Raw genomic sequence first — 19586 nt, 5'->3', positions numbered from 1 at the left:
TCCTGTAGTTAAAAGCCAGAATTGATGGATTGCTATAGCTGTAAAAGATGCCTACACCTAAAAATATCTGAGAATCGAAAGCCTTCAATAAGACCTGGATTGCTTTGAAGTTCAAGGGGGGAGGCAGTAGGAATAAAACATACCCCAAAAAGCCCCCAAATTTCCAGACATGTAACTGAAAACATCACAGACTAGTGTCTCATTTAACCTAAAGCAGGCACTCTGGAACCAGGTGAACTTGCAATCACATCCATGCACAGAGTGATCACAGCAAAAAATTTAAAAGCATTATTTGCAATGCAGGAACCAGCCTTCATGAGGAACAACACCAAGAGGCAAACAGGCACAGCACCGTTCTTGAGGGGTTATTTCCCAGCAGCCAGAGAGCAAGAAGCAGTCTTGGAAATCTTGGAAAACTCTCTTGCTACTTAAATAAATCCATGCCAATTAAACAAAAAACGTTCATATAGCAGGCAGCAATCATCTACTTTCAGCAACAACTTAAATTTTCCCTTTCCAGCAGGAACACCCCAGCTGGCTCACAGCACCTGGAAAGAGCAAGAGGTAACTTGGTTCTCTTCTGTCTGACCCTGTTCTTAGACAACTGTCAGTCTGCAATGAGCAACGACATGAGGAGTAATTTGCCTTAAGTGTCCCACAGAGGACCATTCCAAGGCCTCTTCGTAATCAGTGGTTAGACTTCACCAACAGGAAACAATCCTTGAAAAAGTCTCACCCAGCAAAGATGTATTTTGTCAAGCCAGCATATAGATTTCCCAATTTTAGTAACCATAAATAGAAGCTCAACGTGTTCCAGTTACTGAATTTAGTCAGCAACAATAATCCTCAATCAAAAGGACTAGTGACTAATCAAAAATCCAGTCTTCCTACAGAGAAAGGAAATTTCTCCATAGACAGAAACACATCATCAAGAAAATATGCACGTCCCATTTAATGGCTGTGTGTAAAAAGAAATTGTTTGTCCACTGACAAAGCAAACAAGCTAAGAGTTCAGGTAACAGTCTTGGAAAGCATACAGACAGAGGGAGAAGAAAGATGAAGAGAAGATGCAGGACTATGAAATAAAAAGACAACATAACAGACAGCAGAGATCTTGCTTTAGCAACTGCATCTACAAGAACAGATTTGAACAAAGACATTACCTTCATTAGCAAGACATGATTGAAAGTAAGAGAGTCACTGCAAGCTACTGTAAGAAAGCACAAGTTTGTTGTATGGTAACTAAGGACAATGCTGCTCGTGTGGTACTGACAAGCAAGACAGGAGGCTCAGGACTACATTCACGAGCATCACCTTTAAGTAACATGAATATATAAAATGTATTTTTACATGCTGGCTGTGAAGTGAGAGTATTTTTATAGCTTCCAGCTTCCTTCATAAAGATAGCACCCTAAATAATCATTGACAAAAGGTTTGCAGTCATTTGCTAGCAGAACACAAGACCTTTTTACAGGAGAAAGGGGTCATGCACTTCCCATTTAACAAAAAAAGGACATTCCTTTCTCCGGAATGAAATGCTCTCAATTCTTTCAGAATCTGGCCCATGCCAATCCAACCATCTGCACAGCTCTATGGCCTCTATATAAAATAATAACCTACACAGTTACCTAGTTCAACTTTCGTCATTATCACAGAGACTTTTATTTGGCATACTTAATTTCTTTTTAAACTACTACAGAAGCGAGACAGACAAAAGTCAAAGCTGATCTGCAACATACAAGCACTATGGGAAGAAATACCTTTTAGAAGAACAATGGACAAGTCTGGGTTTTTTGGTTGTTTAATTATTTAAAATATATTAGGAGATATTTAGTCAATGTTCTGGCTGCCTATCTAATTAAAAGTTACAGCACAGACACGGGCATAAGAACTACTTTTAAATATATCCACCTCAGCAGCCTTGCAGAGAAGAAAATAATGGAGTTTGAATCCTAGCAGCATGAATGCCTTGAAATGCAAATAGAGGGAATACCTTAAAAAAATCCCCAGCAACAAAACAACAAAAAACCCCAGACCAAACCAAGCAAAACCAAACCAACTAAATACCAACCTATAAGCCACCCTAAGAAATAAATAAGCAAAAATTCAATTAATCTTAACTGTGCTGATATAAAACACATTTCATGAAGCCAGTCCCAAACCATCTGGTGTTCTATAAGCTGCAAGCCTTTAGTTCAGATTCTATCAGAAAACTTTTAGGCAGACAGACAAATTTATTCATCACTTATCTTGTATTCTCCAAGTGTAAAACTCTTCCTAACCACATCACACCTGGCCATACTAGTATCATTTTTCAAATGCATCAAAATACAGTTAAAAAACCCAATGTTAAGCAGAAGCCAAGGCACTGAGAGAAGAGACTGATGCTATAAAGCTGTTCACTAGCATACAAGAGGGACGCTGATTTTGTTATGGTGCTTCATAGAAAATGTGATTTTCCTACACCATTTTCTGATGGTGGAAAAATCCACAGCACTGCAAACTAGTTTGAGAAAGCAAAAGCATTAGTCCCCTAAATCTTTTTCTAGGCTGTCATATGCAACGTCAGCCTTAAAAGGTAAAGTAATGCAAGCACAGTAAACCTGGTAAAGGCATAGTGAACAACCTGGGACACTGGAGCCCAAAGAGGCAGGACGCTCGCCAGAGTTCTTCTGGCTCTTTGTCTTGCAAGGTGGAGCCAGGAGTCCCAAAGTTCTGGCTAGTTCTCAGGACTGACTTAATACTACCATGAAGCATTAGATTTCTTCCATCATATTGATTAAGATGCCTATGTACAACTGCTAAGAAGCACTCCTTTGTTTCATTTCCCCTTTGGCTCTCTAGGTAACCATCAACATGGCAAAAACAACAGTCTGGAGAGGAATAACTTCCATATTTTTGCTTTGGCATTTGACACCATGGTGTTTACTGTCAGTGTTCGTTCCCATGAGACACGTTGTTTTCTCCAGTTGCAAAGAACGGCTTTTGCCCTGCAGAACAGGAGAGGAAGCTTTTTCATTTTCAAATGGGAAGCTAGTTACAAAAATAGGAAAGATGGCTTGCTGAAATGTCCATTTTTACTCTTATTTTTAATAATTCATGTCTAACTATTTGTCTAACCACATCTAAGATTCCTTGCATCCAGGTATTGAGGTTCTTTCCAACCTCTGAAAAACAACATCATACTCTTAAAAATTAGGAGCTTCTTGTTCTCTGAAGGATCTCTTTACAAATACTCTAGACAGGTGATAGCAACTCATTTTCAAATTCATTAAACCCTGCAAAACAAATGAGCCTTTTATTCTGCAAGATGCACATCAATATTCCCTAATAAAATCCAACAGGAAGTTTTTGCCATAAGAAAACTCATTAACTTCATTTAACGGCTCAAAGAACCTCAGCATTTTTGATGACTTAATTTGAAACTTCAGTTGCTGAAGAGTAGTTTTAAAGCAAATTCCAGGATTTGGTCAGACAATCGCACTGCTCAAAATGGTTAGTTACTCAGTTAAAAAGCGTTAGTGTGTATAATCCGAGAAACTGAAAATGTTTTTCTGGAATTAGAGGTGTGGGGGCAACATACAAGACTGGTTTCTCTCCCTCTTCTCATGCACACTGTGATTTAGTGATTTGAAAATCTTTATATATAAGCTTATAGGCTTATTATAGGCACTACAGGCAGTATTTTTAGGCCCTAAGGAGCAAGTGACTTCCTGAAGGAATACTTCTGAGTTTTCAGGAGGGTACAAGCTAGGCTGAAGAAACTATCTCAGATTTAAACCAATCATTAATTTACTTATCTGTGTAGACATTCCAGTTTACAGTAGGAAGTTAAAACACTTTGAGATTTTCAAAAGCTCTCAAGCGATATAAGGCTCTGAGCCCTATCTTCCAAAGTAAGTAAAATCTCATGCATACAAATAGTCTAGAAAAAAGATAAAACAATAGCAGGGAAAGAATTAATGCAAGATGTCCTAGTGTGTTGTTTGAAACAATGAATGTATTTGTGCAGTCTGACTGTACAGCTACAATTTTCATTACAAGTTAGATTAGTTTTGCCAGAGATGCCAAGGGACTTCTCCAGTGCACTACAGTTTGGTCAGTGAAGACACACAGCTCTGCTTCCAGTTTCAGACCTGCAGATAAAGGCATTTTCAAATCACGTTAGAGTGACTGTTAGCCTCATACTCAGTTATCCAGATCATCTGCCATCTGCCTACTGGATTAAGGTAGGTTGTAGGAGTTAAAGAAAACAAATTGTCCAAGTCTTCCTGGAACAAAATCCAAGTATCTGATCTCTGTTTGCTTTAAAACAAATATATAGCATTGAAATATCAAAGGCTATGTAAACACAAAGAATACAAAAGCAGGAAACATTACTATTTCACTTGCATCATCCTAAAATGAAGAACTGAACATAAGCCATGCAGAGTTCTCCGCGTTTGGCTAGCCTACACTTATCAGCCGAGACTACATCTTCCTTTCGGGATTCTCTAGAGGCTGCATTGTTCCCTCTCCTGCCCTTAGCCTCTTCTCAACAATATTGCACCAAGGCAGAAGCAGCATCCCACAACTTAAGTCCTACTTCCCCATGGCTCTTATACCCCTGGTCTTAACAACTGCTATGAGAGCATTAAACCTTTTTAGTTCATGTTTTCAAGCACTGCTGCATCCCACATTAAAGTCTTCTCCCTAACCAGATTTGTTATATCTATAAAACATCTACCTCCTCACTTCGTATATAAAGTGTTTAGATACACTGCAGCATTGCTCTAACATATAACAATATAAAAATAAAGCTGGCTACATAAACCAATCACATCTCACTCTACAATATAAACAAAGATCAATTCATGATCTAAAATGGTAAAAATTAAGATAAAATAATTCTTTCAATTTTTAAAAAGTAAAACACTTCAAATTTATCTTGTTTTCCATTTCATCACAATAGTCTTAACAAAAGAAAAAGCCTGACCAGAAATCACAAGCACCTTAAATGCTGTTTTCCAACAGCCACGATAAATATTTTATAAACCACTTTAGTAGAAAGAAGGACTAATATATAAACATCAACAATAAGGTTAAGTTTGCTATCTGTGATCACTGGCAAAAGTATCAGGACTGGGAGAACAGAGACACATTACAGTAGTCAAGTCAATACATCACTTCTTTTCTTGCTATTTCACAATACAGCTTCTTGTGCAGCCCTGCATCCACACTGCAATCTCCAAACATCTCAAGGTTTATTCATGTCTATATACCATTTTATAATAACATTTTACTTAGAAGTGTCTCCTGTAAGAGGTGGCCATTTTTAAAAAGAGACAAGATGTAAAAAGTCTCAGGTTTTTACACTGTACTATTTTGACTGTCTTGCTAGTTGTGAAGAGGAAGAAAGGAGGAGATAGTTTTGAAGCAATTCTCTCACACCGGAGCATTTTCTGATCATTTAATATAGTGGCATGAAAATTATCAGTCACAAAATACATAACTAGTGCCTAATTTTTGTAATGCACTAAGCCAAGAGGGAAAAAAGCCATACCAAGTCCTATAGCCAGCAAGCTGAATGAATGAATACTGAACAATGAAGTAACCACACACATTCTTTTGTAGACTTTTCCAGTAATTAAAAAGTGGGAGAAAAAAGACGACTAAAAAAAAAAAATCTGTGCTTAAAAAAATAAAAAAGTTAATCTTCAAGTTAAAGCAAAACCTTCTAGTTTTAAAAATTAAATGTCAGGTTTTACTACATTATATCCTATCACATTTTACTCTGTTACTGTGCTGCTTTCATTAACTCTAGCCATTAAAGCCAAGCTGTTCTCTTGAATGTACACAGGGTTGCATGTATGTGCTAGCAAGGAAGACTCACAGAGGTAAACAAGGACAGAGAAGCCTTACAGAATGTTCTGCTATGCAAATGTATTACCTAAAAATAGCTGCTTTGTGACGTTTATGACACTTCTAGTTCAAATCCAAAAGGAAGAACATTTATTCACAGATAGCTGTAACAAAAGGAGAAAACAAAACTAGGTATTTATGACACAAAATAAATTTGTGGGCTCTAGCTCTGTCAGGAGCTCTGTCACATTCACCACTGGTGCTTTTAAGGAAATTACTACCCTCTGACTGTGTCAACTCTACCCTTACATGGATTTTATTATTCCTATAGGAGGAACAGACAGAAGTACAAGTCTGTGCACACTCCTGCTCCTGCACTGTACAACCAAGCAGATGAACTTACACCTCCAGCATGCTCAACCCTGCACTAACGGCATGAATTCCCCAAGGAAAATGTAGACCACACTAAACAACTTTATTCTCGTATTTCAATCCTGACTTCACAGTTGCCTTTCTGGAACCACAAACAAAGAATTCAACAAGACCCCTTCTCACAGAAGCTTCAGTCATGTTCCTTCACCTAAGACGAGACTAATTTCTGGGGCTTAGCCCACTGTGTTACAGACCTGCTCACCTCCCATCACAAAACACTTCATTCAAAAGCTCTGTATACCTAGCAGCTGACAGATCACTGACTCTTGCCAGTATTCAATGCTGTATTAGTGGCCTTTAAGACAAGTAAATCCAGCTATACTTCAACATGAAGTCATGACAAGTCATGACAACAAGTCCCTCCTGAGAAAGAGATGACATTTTAGTCATGAAATCTGACAAATTCACAGCCGACTTGCTCTTTATGTCTCTGCATGCCTGCAGTGTTGAGATGGGCCAGAGCACACAATTAGCACTTACCAGCCATTTCAGCCAACAGGAAAGGTAAATGTAAAACCAGCTTCTAGATTCCTACACTGATGGACAATATTACTTTCCAGGAATTGAAACACAGGTTTTGGTTTACAATGAGAGGGAGTAATGCAGGGGGTAATCTGTGGGACCCCATAAGCAGAAAATCCCTTCCATCACTGCATGTGAATGCAGGAGTCTGGGCTAGACAAACCACGGGCTCCCTCCCGAACTGTGTCTCTAAAGCAAAACAACTGATCATGTATTTTGCTAAAGTTATCAAGTGAAAAGTGTTAGCAACTACACCAGCCTAACACAAGCCTTTTGCCTCCACAAGCCAGTGATAATCAGCTAAAAAGTTTTAGTCCTTTGCTATCAAGCAAGGTGGACATTGGAATTTACAAGGAAATGTTCCTCCCTATTGTGCAAGCAGGTTTTGGACTGTACCCCTCCAGAAAGCGAAGGGAAGAGGCAAGATAAGATCTGAACCACTGCAGAGCAGGTGAAAGAGTCAATGATGATGTCACTCATTTCCTCATTGCTGGATATGCAGAGAACTATCTTGCTCCAATAAGATGCCAGCACATGGTAAATGGTTTAGCTCAGAGCCTTGAAAGCTTCTCATTTTGGTAAGAGCTATCAATGTCCAATTACGTTTTGCATTTGCTGAAAAGAAAAACTACACCGAAATCAGAGATTAAAAGTGCTTTGTCACAACCTGTTTGGAAAAAAGATGCCTGAAAATATGGAAGGCCTGCATGGAATTTTCCTTCTGTACACAGATGCAGAAGCCAGTTAAAACAGACCCTTTGGCTTCAGGAGACACAGACCGCTATGCAGGGAGGAATGATCTGTGCTCATGAAAGCAACAGAGCAGAAGTTCTTGGGAGACGCCTGCTGCCCACAAAGAGAATTTGTTCTCTTTGTAAACTACATTTAATTGCAGCCAGAATACGCTTCACATAAAACGGAATGGAGCAGAGTAATTTCTACATGAGGAACAACTTGGTTAATGACAAATTGGCTGGTCATATCAGCAACCCAGTTTTTTAATACCAGCTTTAAGCACCTCTTATCCTGCTTTTTAGGATGAATTTACAGACTGACACTAACCCAAAGAAGATGCAAACAAAGATTTTTAAATTACAGTCCTGGACTCAAGTATGCACCACCTCCTCTCAGACACACTCAGAGGCTGCAGCTTGGCTCAGTACTCGAACTACAAAGATTGCTGTATTAACAGATAAAGATTTAGTCCTTGGGGAGCCTTCTAATTCCCCAATCTAATAAAAAACCCCAAGCACCTCTTCTCTAGGGAACTATGGAGCACTACAGAGCACTACAAAATACCAGTTCAGTGACAAGATTTCACTTTAGAGAACCAAAGCAAAGATCATGACTATTTTGTAATGGGCTTACATTACCACAACCTAAGCCCAGTAACCTGTCAGGGTTTAACAGTGGATACTTAAAAAACAACAAAGACTATTTCAACATCCTTCTTCAGGTTATTTTTACCAAAATCACAACCTCCAGATAGCAATTAGGCAGACATATTTGTGTGAGTACTGCTGCCTTTAAGAGGCCTGGCACAAATACTGTATATTTAATTTTTAACTAACTCTCAATCCTGCAAATTTTAATTTTTCATTCTATTTGTCATCTTCATCTAACTCTATTCAGACAATTAAGCCGTAAGTCCGGAAACCTACAGAAAGGCTCATTAAGCATCTGCTGAACATTAAGGAAGGCTTCTAATTCTGAACCAAGTTTTAGTCTCTCTCAATTTTTTGACTCTTCAACCTCCATTCAGTTAGCAATTGAGTAATTTTGTGAAAGCAATAGTGTAACACATTTCCTGAAAATGTAACAGACGTCAAATTGAAGGCTGTGGAAGTGACCAAGGAAGATACTGTACCTGAACAGAATGAAACCAAGTGACTCAACAGCTGCCCGCCTCACGTCATCATTCACATCACTCACCTACAAAAGCAAAAACAGGACATTCAGAATATAGTTAAAACACTCAAGGACTCTGCAACATTTCAGGCCAGGTGTCAGGCACAAAGTTAATCAAGAAGACAGGATTATAGAGAGAAAGTTAACAATCATGTTCAGCCTTAGCTGAAACAGCCTCACCCTTGTTCACACACTGTGACTGCAAGCCTGTCAAAGAGCAGGCAGACCTCATCTTTCACAGCTTAAGCAGTTTTTCCCCCAGCCCATCATTACACAGACTATTCACTGCAAACACATTACCAACTACTTTAGGATCATGTTTTATTTTTTAATAAGTTCCTTTTCTGTGATACTAGGTTGAATAGTCTCTCGCTGAAAGTGCATTTATCCTAATGTCAGAAGACCCTGTTATTTCTATCATAGTATTAAGGAAAGCTTTCATCAGTTCATAATCTCCGATTTGGACGAGACCATTAACACTGTAGACACGAAGCCTGTCAAAGTGATGTGCTTACTCTCTCCTCACAAATTTCTTGCTATGTGCTCCTACTTACAGCCACATGCAGTAAGCGTCTGATAGCCTTGTTGTTCCCTGAGCCACAGTATGCCATAGCAACCGTGTACATGCCAGAACGACGGAGAATTGGATCCTGGAAAAGAAAGCATCAATATTTTAGATTCACCCAAACAGGGACTGAGTAATTCTGACTTGAAGTCTGTTCAAATCTTGGGCCTGGAATTTGCAAACAGGTAGCCTCACTGCTTAATTGTTTATTAGGGATGAGTAAAAGGACAATCACCAAAGCAGGGCTGTCATTACCAATTTCAGGGGGACAGAAAGTTGCTATGCCACAGGCTGCCAAAAAGAGTACCTGGCAGATGTGTCATTCTGCTTCTTATTCACTATCTGCTATTGACTGCTACTAGATCCTTGAGAATGACCCACCTACAGCAAGCCTCATCTGTTTTTAATCATTACACCCTGTCCTGCTCCTTGTGGCTGCTCACAGGACTATGGAGACTGAGTATGAGGCTAAAGAAATACAAAACTAAGCACTGTTTTTGTTGTATTTTTGATCAGAGTGAAGCAACCTGTGAAACCGCCCCACTTCAGACCTATGTAAGAACTTCCCTGGTTCGAAACAGCCAACCCAGTGTAGCTGGAGATTTCATAAAAGGACAGGAAGGTCACCGGTGTAACAAAAGGGCCAGGGATTAAGTCACAGCTAAACTTACCTTATCTCTGCAGAGACTCTCAATGAGAGCATCTGCCTCCTCCATCCTCCCGTACATGACCAGAGCAATTCCAACTGCAAGGCCTCGCAAAATCTTTTCATGCTGGGTTTCCTGTGCATAGCCAACCATGTCCTCAATAGCCTGAGCATTTTTAGATCCCAGCATAACCAATCCCAGTGCCAGGCCAGCTGCCTCACCTGCACAGCACAGAAAAGCAAAAAAAAAAATCAAGCAAACTCTGTTCCCAAAAGCAGTAAATATTGTACCTAGAGAATCACACAAGATGTAGGCCACAGATCACTTCTGGACACCACCATGCCCAGCAATCCCATTATTAATGGCCAAATGTGCTTGTAATGATAACCTACCAGCCACAGCTTAGTGCTCTTCCCTACCAAGTTCAGTTTTCTCTTCCTTGGGCCAAGAGCTGCTGAGATGATTTTCCTGTGAACCCCTGCCAAAGCAGCAGTAGCCCCAACACGCTTCTCTAAGCCTACCTCTCAGCCAAAAAGGGCACATGGCTCTGGAGATCAACCACAGTAAATAAAAAGCATATGACAAAGGAAAGAGCAAAATAAGGGACTGTTTAAAGACCTAGCATGTCTTATCAATATTTTGCACAGTGCCACAGACCAGTCCTGACAGTACCTCTGAACATTACTGCCACATAACTAAAGAACCATGTTAATCAGGGAAAGGTCAGGAAATAAAACACAGCTAAGGCAACCTAGAAGTGATCTATGCTGCTAACAGAAAACCTGAAAAAAAAAACCCCACCAAAAAGCCCTAGATGCCTGATAAGGCCTCAGATGGTTATTTGCTTTGAAAGCAGATCATTTACCTGTCACCGCATCATCCTGGTATAGATTTGTTTTCAGCAAATCGTACACATCTTGACGTGCTGTCCCCATGGCAGCCAGACCCAAACCCAGGCTGCCACCATGTCGGACAATCTAGAGAAGCATATGCAAGTTCAGTCATCATAAAACAGGGAACAATATGGCTTCAGCTAAAGTAGACATCTTTCCATCACTATAAAGCTGCAAACTTTTAGCCCCAAAACACCCAAAATGATCTCTTGACCTGTCAGAAATACCACTTTCACCACCTCAGGCAGTAACTCTGATGAAAGAGGCAGAATATAGAATAGAAACAGCAGTTCAAAAGCCCATAAACAATGAGTATCAGAAGCTTTACACACAGCACAAGAGACTTCCTAGCATCTTTAAGGTCTTCTTCCCCACTTTGTGATTTATGTAAAACCATATATCTGTGCCATATGTAAAAATTGCTGCCTAGTAATAGCTTTTGTATAGAAAGGTAAATCAGTACCCACTTAAACAGTGTACATCCTCTTTTGTTCTAACAACGGATAGAGGAAAGGCAGTACATTAGCTATAAGATGAGTGGGATCTGTTCAGACAATTTTTAAAGAACGAGTCTGAAATTCCCTGAAGAGAAGAAGGGAACATGCTGGGAAAATAGTAATCTATTCCTAAGCTAAAAAGAGACTTTTCGTAGAGATCTACAAACAGTAAGTGGCGAAGTAAAACACTTCTTTATGTATAAGATGCATTAAACCTACAGGGCAGCAGAAGCATTCTGTGGGCTTATTCCTTTGACAGCTAAGCTGTAAGCAATCATAGTGCTTGAATACTGCAGGTCCACTAGCAAAACAAAGTAGATATACAAGTACAAGAAAGATGAAGCTAGCTTCACTGTCAAATATGTAAGAAATTCCTAAAAATTTTACCTAAACCTTGGTTGTTAAAGCCAAACTTTGTATTTAAAGCCCACAGGAGGTGTAAGTATCACACTACTGCCATGGTCTTAGTTACCTCTAACCCCACTTCTAAACCATCTAGCACCCTTCTGGATATTCCCAACAAAACAAAAGTTCGTTACTGAACCCAGTACATACATCATTACTGGCATTCTTCAGCTGGTTCAGCAAATAGTCAATGATGTCCCCACCATGGTTAGCATGAATGAGACCCAAGGCATAGAGACCTCCGCCTTCCTGGTAGGCTGACCCTGGAGAGGTGTCCTTGGGTAGGTATGTTGCCATTAGCTGTAATGCTTCTTTCTCATGACCCTGTATGTCCAGTGTCCAGCAGGAAGGGAAGACAGTGGGAAGCGAAAGGTGAAAAAACAGTGGATGCAAACACTTCACAATAATATTTAAACAAGTCAGGAGAAAACATGTGGTAGCCATTATTTTCTCCACAAAAATCAGCCTTTCAGTGCTGTACAATCAGCAAAGAATCCTTCTGTACCGGGGTTTTACTAACCACAGTACACGAGTATTCATCAATCACTTGGTCACTGATCTAAACCAGGACAAATGTGGCCTGAAGCTACACCGATTCATTCACTAGAGCACTTCGATGAAGGTTGAGGCACACAAAACAATTACAAAGACTTCTTGCTATTTCAAAACAGCTTTAAATATACCCTCCATATGAACAAATTCGAAGAAAATGACCATTCAAACTTACTGAAACTTACTACAGTAAGGACTTTGGTACTGTCCCAAAAACACTCAAGAAATACACACCTGCAATTTTAATGGCTAGAAACTATTGACTGTTCAGCTCACAAAGGAAGAGAAGAGCTAGGAAGAAGACTCTCTCCTTGAGCAATGTTACCCAACCACCTTTTTGATGCCCAGCAGAACATGCCGTAAACTACATTGGGTATCAGATGAGATGGACTTGTTAAAAGCACAGCTTTTCTTTAGTGCAAAGACACAGACTGTTATAGCTGTGCCTTGCAATAGACCAGGTAAACTGGAGTGCAGGCATCATGCAGAATTGCCATTTCAATGTTTTCAGAGTTCACAAGTCAAGCATTTATTTTGAACAGAGGGAAATGAATGCAACATTACCTTGTGTATAACACCCAAGCTAGCGGTAGCAGTAAACTTAGCCCAGTTAGTGGCCCTGGCCAGCCACTCCAAATTATCTCTGGAAGACAAAAAGAGAAAGGTTATACAAAGTTTTTCATACAGCCCGTTCCTTATCCTGCAAGCAAGGTTTCATAGCACTGAAGACTGCTTTCAAACCAGAAAGCACCTCCAGAAGGCAAGAAGGCTAACTACATTTCCACTTTATCCCTTCATCAGCCCTGATTTTTGGCTGGTTGTAGTCAAGCTTCTAGATATCGGTGATCTCAGTGAAAGATGGAGAACAACTGCTCAATATGCAGCCCAGCAAGTCTGTAGGAGAAACTCTAGCAGAGTTTCTGGAGCTTTCCTCAAGTCCCTGGTAAGGTCAGCCCTGACATTTCCCTTCCAAGAGTCATTCAGCACTGTCAGTCAGTCTCTACCAAAAAAGATACATCATCTTGGAAATTCTCCAAGTAGTAAACAAAGAGAACAGAAATTCCCAAACTCCACCCTCCAAACTGCTCATATGGTTAGCCAGTTTGTGAGGACAGAGAAAGGAAACAATTCCAGCTTCTTCCTTCTGCCTCCACATTAGTTTTCAGATCCTTTGTTTATTCTTCTCTTAAGCCCATCAGAGTTCTGCAGCCACCCTTTTGGAAGTATCAAACTAAGTAGGGCCAAAATGTTGTTCGAACACCTCTAAATAACACTGGACCTTCATTGCCGTAGATTTACCTGAGGAACTGGTCACTGGTTGTACCACAATGCATAAAAGAGTTTGCTATAACCGTTGCTGTATGACACACGGAATTCCGCACTGCATCCTGAAAGAACAAAAACAATCAGCACCACCAGTCAGCAAAAGATATGCCCTAGGCCGCTTAACATGCTTGCAAGTACACTAGAAAAATGGATTGTAATTCTGCTCAATTTAACCGGCAATTTCCCTTTAATCAAAGTTAATAGATTGTTAATACATTCTAATATATCCTCAACCCATCTTTCAAGTGCAAACCAATCCTTCCTATGAGTTTCTGTCAGAGATGCAATTACTTCAATTGCAGCTTAACTGGAAAACCCCCCCTTCTGATTCCCAGAACTGAGCACTGCAGAGCGCGTGCTGCTGACGTTTTCAAGCCATCCCTAGAACACTATGCAGGATCTCTCCCAAGCACTTAACCAGCAGATGGAAAAGATTTTCCAATACATTTGAAGTGCCTCCTGAAATAGATGAGCCCACTGACAAGCATCCCCTACCATTTTTGCTAATGATGTGCATCTCATTTCACATATAAAAAACTTCTGCTATGGTTTCTAATAACCATTTATCTTAATAGAGTCTAATTTACCTTTAAGTTTTCATTTGCCCACCCCTGAGTAACACCTTCCAAAACAAAACCAGTTATTCAATTCACTAGCACTGCCTACATTACAATATCTGATCAGTTTTGTCTTCAATGTGGCAGTATTAGTCTCTGAGCACATATCAGGATTTCCTTAGCCGAGCTGAAGGTGTGGTCTCACGTAACACCTCAACCAAGATACCAACAACCAACATACTGTAACCTACAGTCCTGGCTGGCTCCCTCTCTCCCCAACCAGCAGCATTTGCAATGGATCAGTCATGGAGCTGGGGGGTGAGTTCGTCCATCTTACTGACAAGATGGAAAACAAACCCACCAACAATGCGGGGAGAAAAGGATTAGTTTCTATAAGCAATTGGCAAAAAAAAAAAAAAAAAAATCAACACGCTAATAGCAGCCTGTCATTAGGTCATACTAGCTGTAAGTTGAAACAATCTGATTATATGGCCTTCTTTGGGTGCAATCAGCTCTTCTTCTGCCTCATGAGTTCAGATTTTAAATGTTATCACAACTAAAACACAGATGTGTATCCTCAAAACCCAGGGAGGCCATGATAAAACATAAGATGATTTTGTAAAATAACAGCAACTGGTCAAAACAAACACAGGATGAATAAGATGAACCCAAAACAACATATCTAACAAAGCCTCTTACCTTTGTGTTTTTGAGGATCATGAGGTCTGTATTGTTGTTTCGTATTAAAAACTGCAGATGCAACTCAATGGCCATTTCCCCACTTAAAATTTTAATCATCTTTGAGATCTGGTCCTTAGGCTCTGGGTTCTTCACATACAAGCAAAAAGAAGAAAAAACATGAGAAGCCAACTACGGCTCTGTTAAAATACAGTGCATGAGAAGCCACTCTGATATGTTCCCATCACCATATTCCAAAATCTGTCAGGTTTTAGCACTAAAAGGGCATTGTTTCTGTCCTTGCTGCACAAGCCCAAACCTCCCAGATAATCAAGTCCCTTTGTGCACAACAGTGCAGGTGGGAGAAGAGACTCTCTGAAAAGAAATGTATTCTTTCATTGAAAGCAAAAGGATATGAGTAACATCCGATATTCTGCAACCTGCTATTTGGCCGTACAGATACAGTAAGTCTCCTGCAAGAGGCAACCACTTTTATAAATGTGAACCTGTATTTCCATGGAAGTTTTAACAGAGAGGACCACAAAGCCACAACACTTTGCATGACTCTGCTGAGCTGCAGCATCATTCTTGTGAGCTACAGGCTTTATTTAGAACAATGGCTAGTAGAACTAGGAATCTCTAATACATTAATCTTCCAGAGCTCTCTGAGAAAGCCTCCTTCTTCCTCACAATGGAACAGTTGCCACAGATTAAGTTCCAACTGAAGTCCCTTCTGAGCAGGGTGAACAGTACACTGCAGCTCTTTGTACTGACATTGTTAGCTGGTCAGAGACCAGCTAAGCATGAGTAGTACAGACCTTAAACTAAACCCATCAATTATTTCTTTGTAGTCAGCATTCTGAATTGTGGAAGATTAAGCTCAAGAACATTTCTGGCCACATAGATTGTTTTTATGTACTTGTCCCTTGGCATAGTCAGCAATGCCAATGCAGCAGAAACTGATTCACAAGACACCATTCCTGCACAAAAGCACTGTTTACAGGTTCCTTGATGGGGCAAGACACTAGACCCATTTTGTTTTCCTCGTGGAATATAATTTCAAGAAAACACTTCCATTTGCCCTTGATTAATTTTTAAGTGATCTGCAAGAATCTCTCAAAGATTCCCAAGTCTAGTTTGTAAACATGCACCAGGAGGAAAAAGAAAAAAAAACAAACCACAACTTGTCTTGGGCTTTACCTTCCTCTCTAGTAGCATTTCCTTTCCTCAGCATTAGAAGTGTCAGAATTGCATTAGTTATTCTATGTGCTGAAATGCAATTGTATGTGCATGTTAGAAGTGAACTCATTTTCTCCAATACTTGGGAAAAGAAACTAAACAAAAAGATTCTAACCAGCTGGACCGGCAACCAGCCACCATGCTAGCCAGAGACAACACTTTCCTCCTTCATGGAAAAGAAACTACGTTACGTCAGCATCCCCTCCTGCCATTCCTGCAGAACAGCATCAGTTCTATCCAGCCAGACCCACAGCCGGATTTCAGAAGGAGAAGAAAAAAAAAAAAAATGCATCAAGCTAATTCATCAGCTAAGGTTCTCAGCAGCAGTCAAATTTCAGGCCCTTTCTTCTGGAAAGAGTTAATTATTTCAATATCAACAAAAAGCAAACATGTGAGCCAGATCCTTCTGTCCCCTTTTTCAGGGCCCAGTAACTCCCGCCAAAATCTACCCACTTCCCACTCTCCCACAACTTTCAGTATCTGAACTGCTGGACTTTCAGACTGTCAGATATTCGGTCCTCAGAGATCATCTGTCACCTTGCCTCCAAGCAAGACAGAAATGGAATTCCATTCTTCATTAGCCAAACCAATTTAGCCACCCCAGAGATTCAAAGAGAACACATAAGAAAAACTACGCAAGGCATATTTTGGAAATGGTACTCACAATTTCTGCAGTCTTCCCCGCACAAGTGCTTCCTGGTTTCTCTTCTGCTTCCATAGCATCACTGAAATAAAATAAAAATGAAAAATGCAACCCAGTTCATCACTCATAACTAGTCAAGCACCGCAATTATGGCTGAACACTGTCCTGAAAGAGTAGGCTGGGATTTGGAAATGATGACTGGAAACAGGACTTGGACAGGACAAGGGCTGACTATCTGGAGGTCACTGCTGAGAAGCAAACTCCTCCCCAATTCAATTATCAGAGAAATTGAAGAAAAATGCCTGGAAAACTCCACCCTCTTATTCCATCTATAGAGACAACAAAAATAGAGATGCTTGTAGGGAATGAACAGGCAGAGACAGGTGAGAAAACAAGGTCAACAAACAAGGCAGAAAGGATAATTATATCCTCACCTGGAAGCCTTGAGCTCATCACTATTAGGATGGATATTAGAGTGTTGAAATGGAAATGAAACATATTAAGCTGCTGTTAGCACCTTGTCCTAATACTTCACAGGCTGACTTATAAATTATTCTGTGCCTTTCCTTTTATTTCACTTGAAAAGAAGAGAGGAGAATGCTTGCTATGCCCATATCACTGATTCAAAAGCATTTAGACCCACTTCCTCACAGCTGCATAAGCCCTTATAATTAATCAGCCTTGATCCAGGTAGCATTCTCCATCACACACTATCAAAGATAGTGCAGGGATCAGGTTGTGGACAGGCATGACAGCTCTGGTGATTAAAGAGCAGATGGAGCACAAAATTCTTCCCTAGCTGGGGAGCAGCCTTAGCATGAATTGGCCAATACTCTAAAAACAGAGGTTTAAAACAAAACTATCTATGTCAATTACCTGTAAGCCATCAGAAGAAGAAATAAATGGAATGGTTAGTGCCAACTTTGGTTTTCTTAACAGCAGCTTCCTGCGGCTAAGATCCAGTGATGGTGACTACTGAACAAGTTTTAAATGTCAGGACTTTAATAAAACTCAGACCAGATTTGAACTAGCTCTTTTTAACTGCAAGTACAAAAGGGTCAATAACACTACAGTATCATCTGAGCTCACTCTTCCCACAAGCAGGTAGCAGACCACAAGCTATGACGTGAAACCAAACTTGCACATAGCTGCGATAAGCTTATTGCTTGAACTCTCCCCTTCATTAGCTTTACAAGCTGCTGCAAAGACCACACAACATCAGAGTGCTCCTGAGCAATTCACACTATGACTTAATGAATTACTGCTCATTAGCTGAGCCACAGTAACTGCACCATGCTTACCTCAACTGCAAAGGAAAAGGCATTCTTTCCAAGAACAGTGGATTCTGGTAATATACAATTTTGACCTGAGCAAATAGCATGTCTTGTCTATTACCCTGACATAAATGAAGGGGAGTAACTCAATTGCTTGTGATGGGCATCCATACACAGAACAGGAGGCTCCATCACAGCAGGACTGAAACCAAACAATTATGCCTCTTCTCAAGCCAATCTCCCCACCTGTCTTTCTCTGATCCAGGGACGGTGCCAGTGTTGGTGGATCCAGGCACAGAGGCAATGGGAGTGCCAACCGTGCGGAGATTCTGGATCACAGAAGACAAGAACTGCTGGCTAGCACTTTCGTACAGATCAAAGCAAATTTGGTAGGCCATGAGAAGGTTATCTTCCTTCACCAGTTTTTCCAAGATGTCACTCACAGCCTGTGGATCATCCAGGAATATCAGGCACTGAGTGTGAAGAAAGGAAGAACAGGAAGAAAAAAAAAAAGTCATGAGAAGACATTATGTACTTCAGAATGAAAAAGCAATGCTACCCAAGGCCACGCTCCATTCTCCCCATTCCTTCATCTGCTGCTTCCACAGAACACCCCTTCAAAGAAAGAAAAATTCTCTCGTAGGAGATAACAGAAAACTTTGAAGAGTTTTCATAGGTCAGTTTAAAAACAAGACCAAGTATTACAAATTCAAGACACACTATTCAAGCCTTTCTATTTCTGCAGCTTTATCTTTAGAAACTGTTGTCCTACTAAACACAGAAATTTCAAAAGCACATTAAAGAAGCATCAGTCATTTTGTAGGGATGTCTCAGCTAAAATGAAACAGGCATAACACTCCTGAGTGACACTGGCAAAGGCCTAAGAACATCTGAGTAACTTCATAACTAGTTGTCTAAACACTTTCAGACAATGACTTACCAAAAACCAAAGCACTGTAAATGTTCTTGGGAGAAAAAAAGAAAATTCTAAGCTGTGAACCTACTATCTGATACTCCCTACATAGGCTTGAAATATTCTGTCAGAGTTGTCTATGTCCCCAAATTGCCTTTGAACATATTTCTTTCTCCATAAATTGACCAAATGTGCAATATTGGCATCTCTTTTTCAAGTTGATCTCACTTGGATATATATTTGAAGCATGCAACCAGGAAAAAATATTTCATTTAACTGAATAAAAACCAGAGATCAGGTAGATGTCAAGTCAAATACGTCTAAAGAAGAGTAACTTTTGATTGATCTTTAAACATCACTCTGAGAAGTTTACCTGGCACACATTGATGAAGTCTGGTTTCTCCAGATTCATGTAGATTTTAACTAGAACTCTCAAGACTTTATTACGGAACTGTTTATTCTGCATCAAAGACATACAGAGCTTCAAGCTGTAGGCTAGCATCCCAGGAACATCGTTCTGAAATAAAATTAAGGGATATCAAGTCTGGGTTTGGACTGACAAGCAGGATTTAGAAATTAAAATAAAGCTACCTCCTCTCTATTTCAAAAAGCAGAGCAAAAGACATGCATATATAAACCTTCACAGTTTCCTTCCCCAATTTCAGAAATGCTTATATGTGGGTGTATTGCAGTT

General features: G+C 40.0%; 1 protein-coding gene across 1 annotated transcript in view; it reads right to left on the bottom strand.

Moving 5' to 3' along the window:
• Positions 1–19586, bottom strand: part of PSMD1 (proteasome 26S subunit, non-ATPase 1) — a 75311-nt gene that overhangs the window by 49353 nt on the left and 6372 nt on the right. The window contains exons 6-16 of the mRNA XM_059822375.1: positions 19266–19409; positions 18226–18452; positions 16727–16787; positions 14845–14973; positions 13562–13650; positions 12827–12905; positions 11861–12034; positions 10781–10892; positions 9940–10136; positions 9258–9353; positions 8663–8727 (exon numbers count right to left, since the gene is read on the bottom strand). Of these exons, the coding sequence (XP_059678358.1) occupies positions 8663–8727; positions 9258–9353; positions 9940–10136; positions 10781–10892; positions 11861–12034; positions 12827–12905; positions 13562–13650; positions 14845–14973; positions 16727–16787; positions 18226–18452; positions 19266–19409 (1373 nt within the window). The remainder of the gene's footprint in view (positions 1–8662; positions 8728–9257; positions 9354–9939; positions 10137–10780; positions 10893–11860; positions 12035–12826; positions 12906–13561; positions 13651–14844; positions 14974–16726; positions 16788–18225; positions 18453–19265; positions 19410–19586) is intronic.

This window comes from Gavia stellata, chromosome 11, assembly GCF_030936135.1.
Source record: "Gavia stellata isolate bGavSte3 chromosome 11, bGavSte3.hap2, whole genome shotgun sequence".
Classification (NCBI taxonomy): Eukaryota; Metazoa; Chordata; class Aves; order Gaviiformes; family Gaviidae; genus Gavia; species Gavia stellata.
Note: the sequence above shows the minus strand (reverse complement) of the source record. Positions and strands in the feature narration are given on the sequence as shown.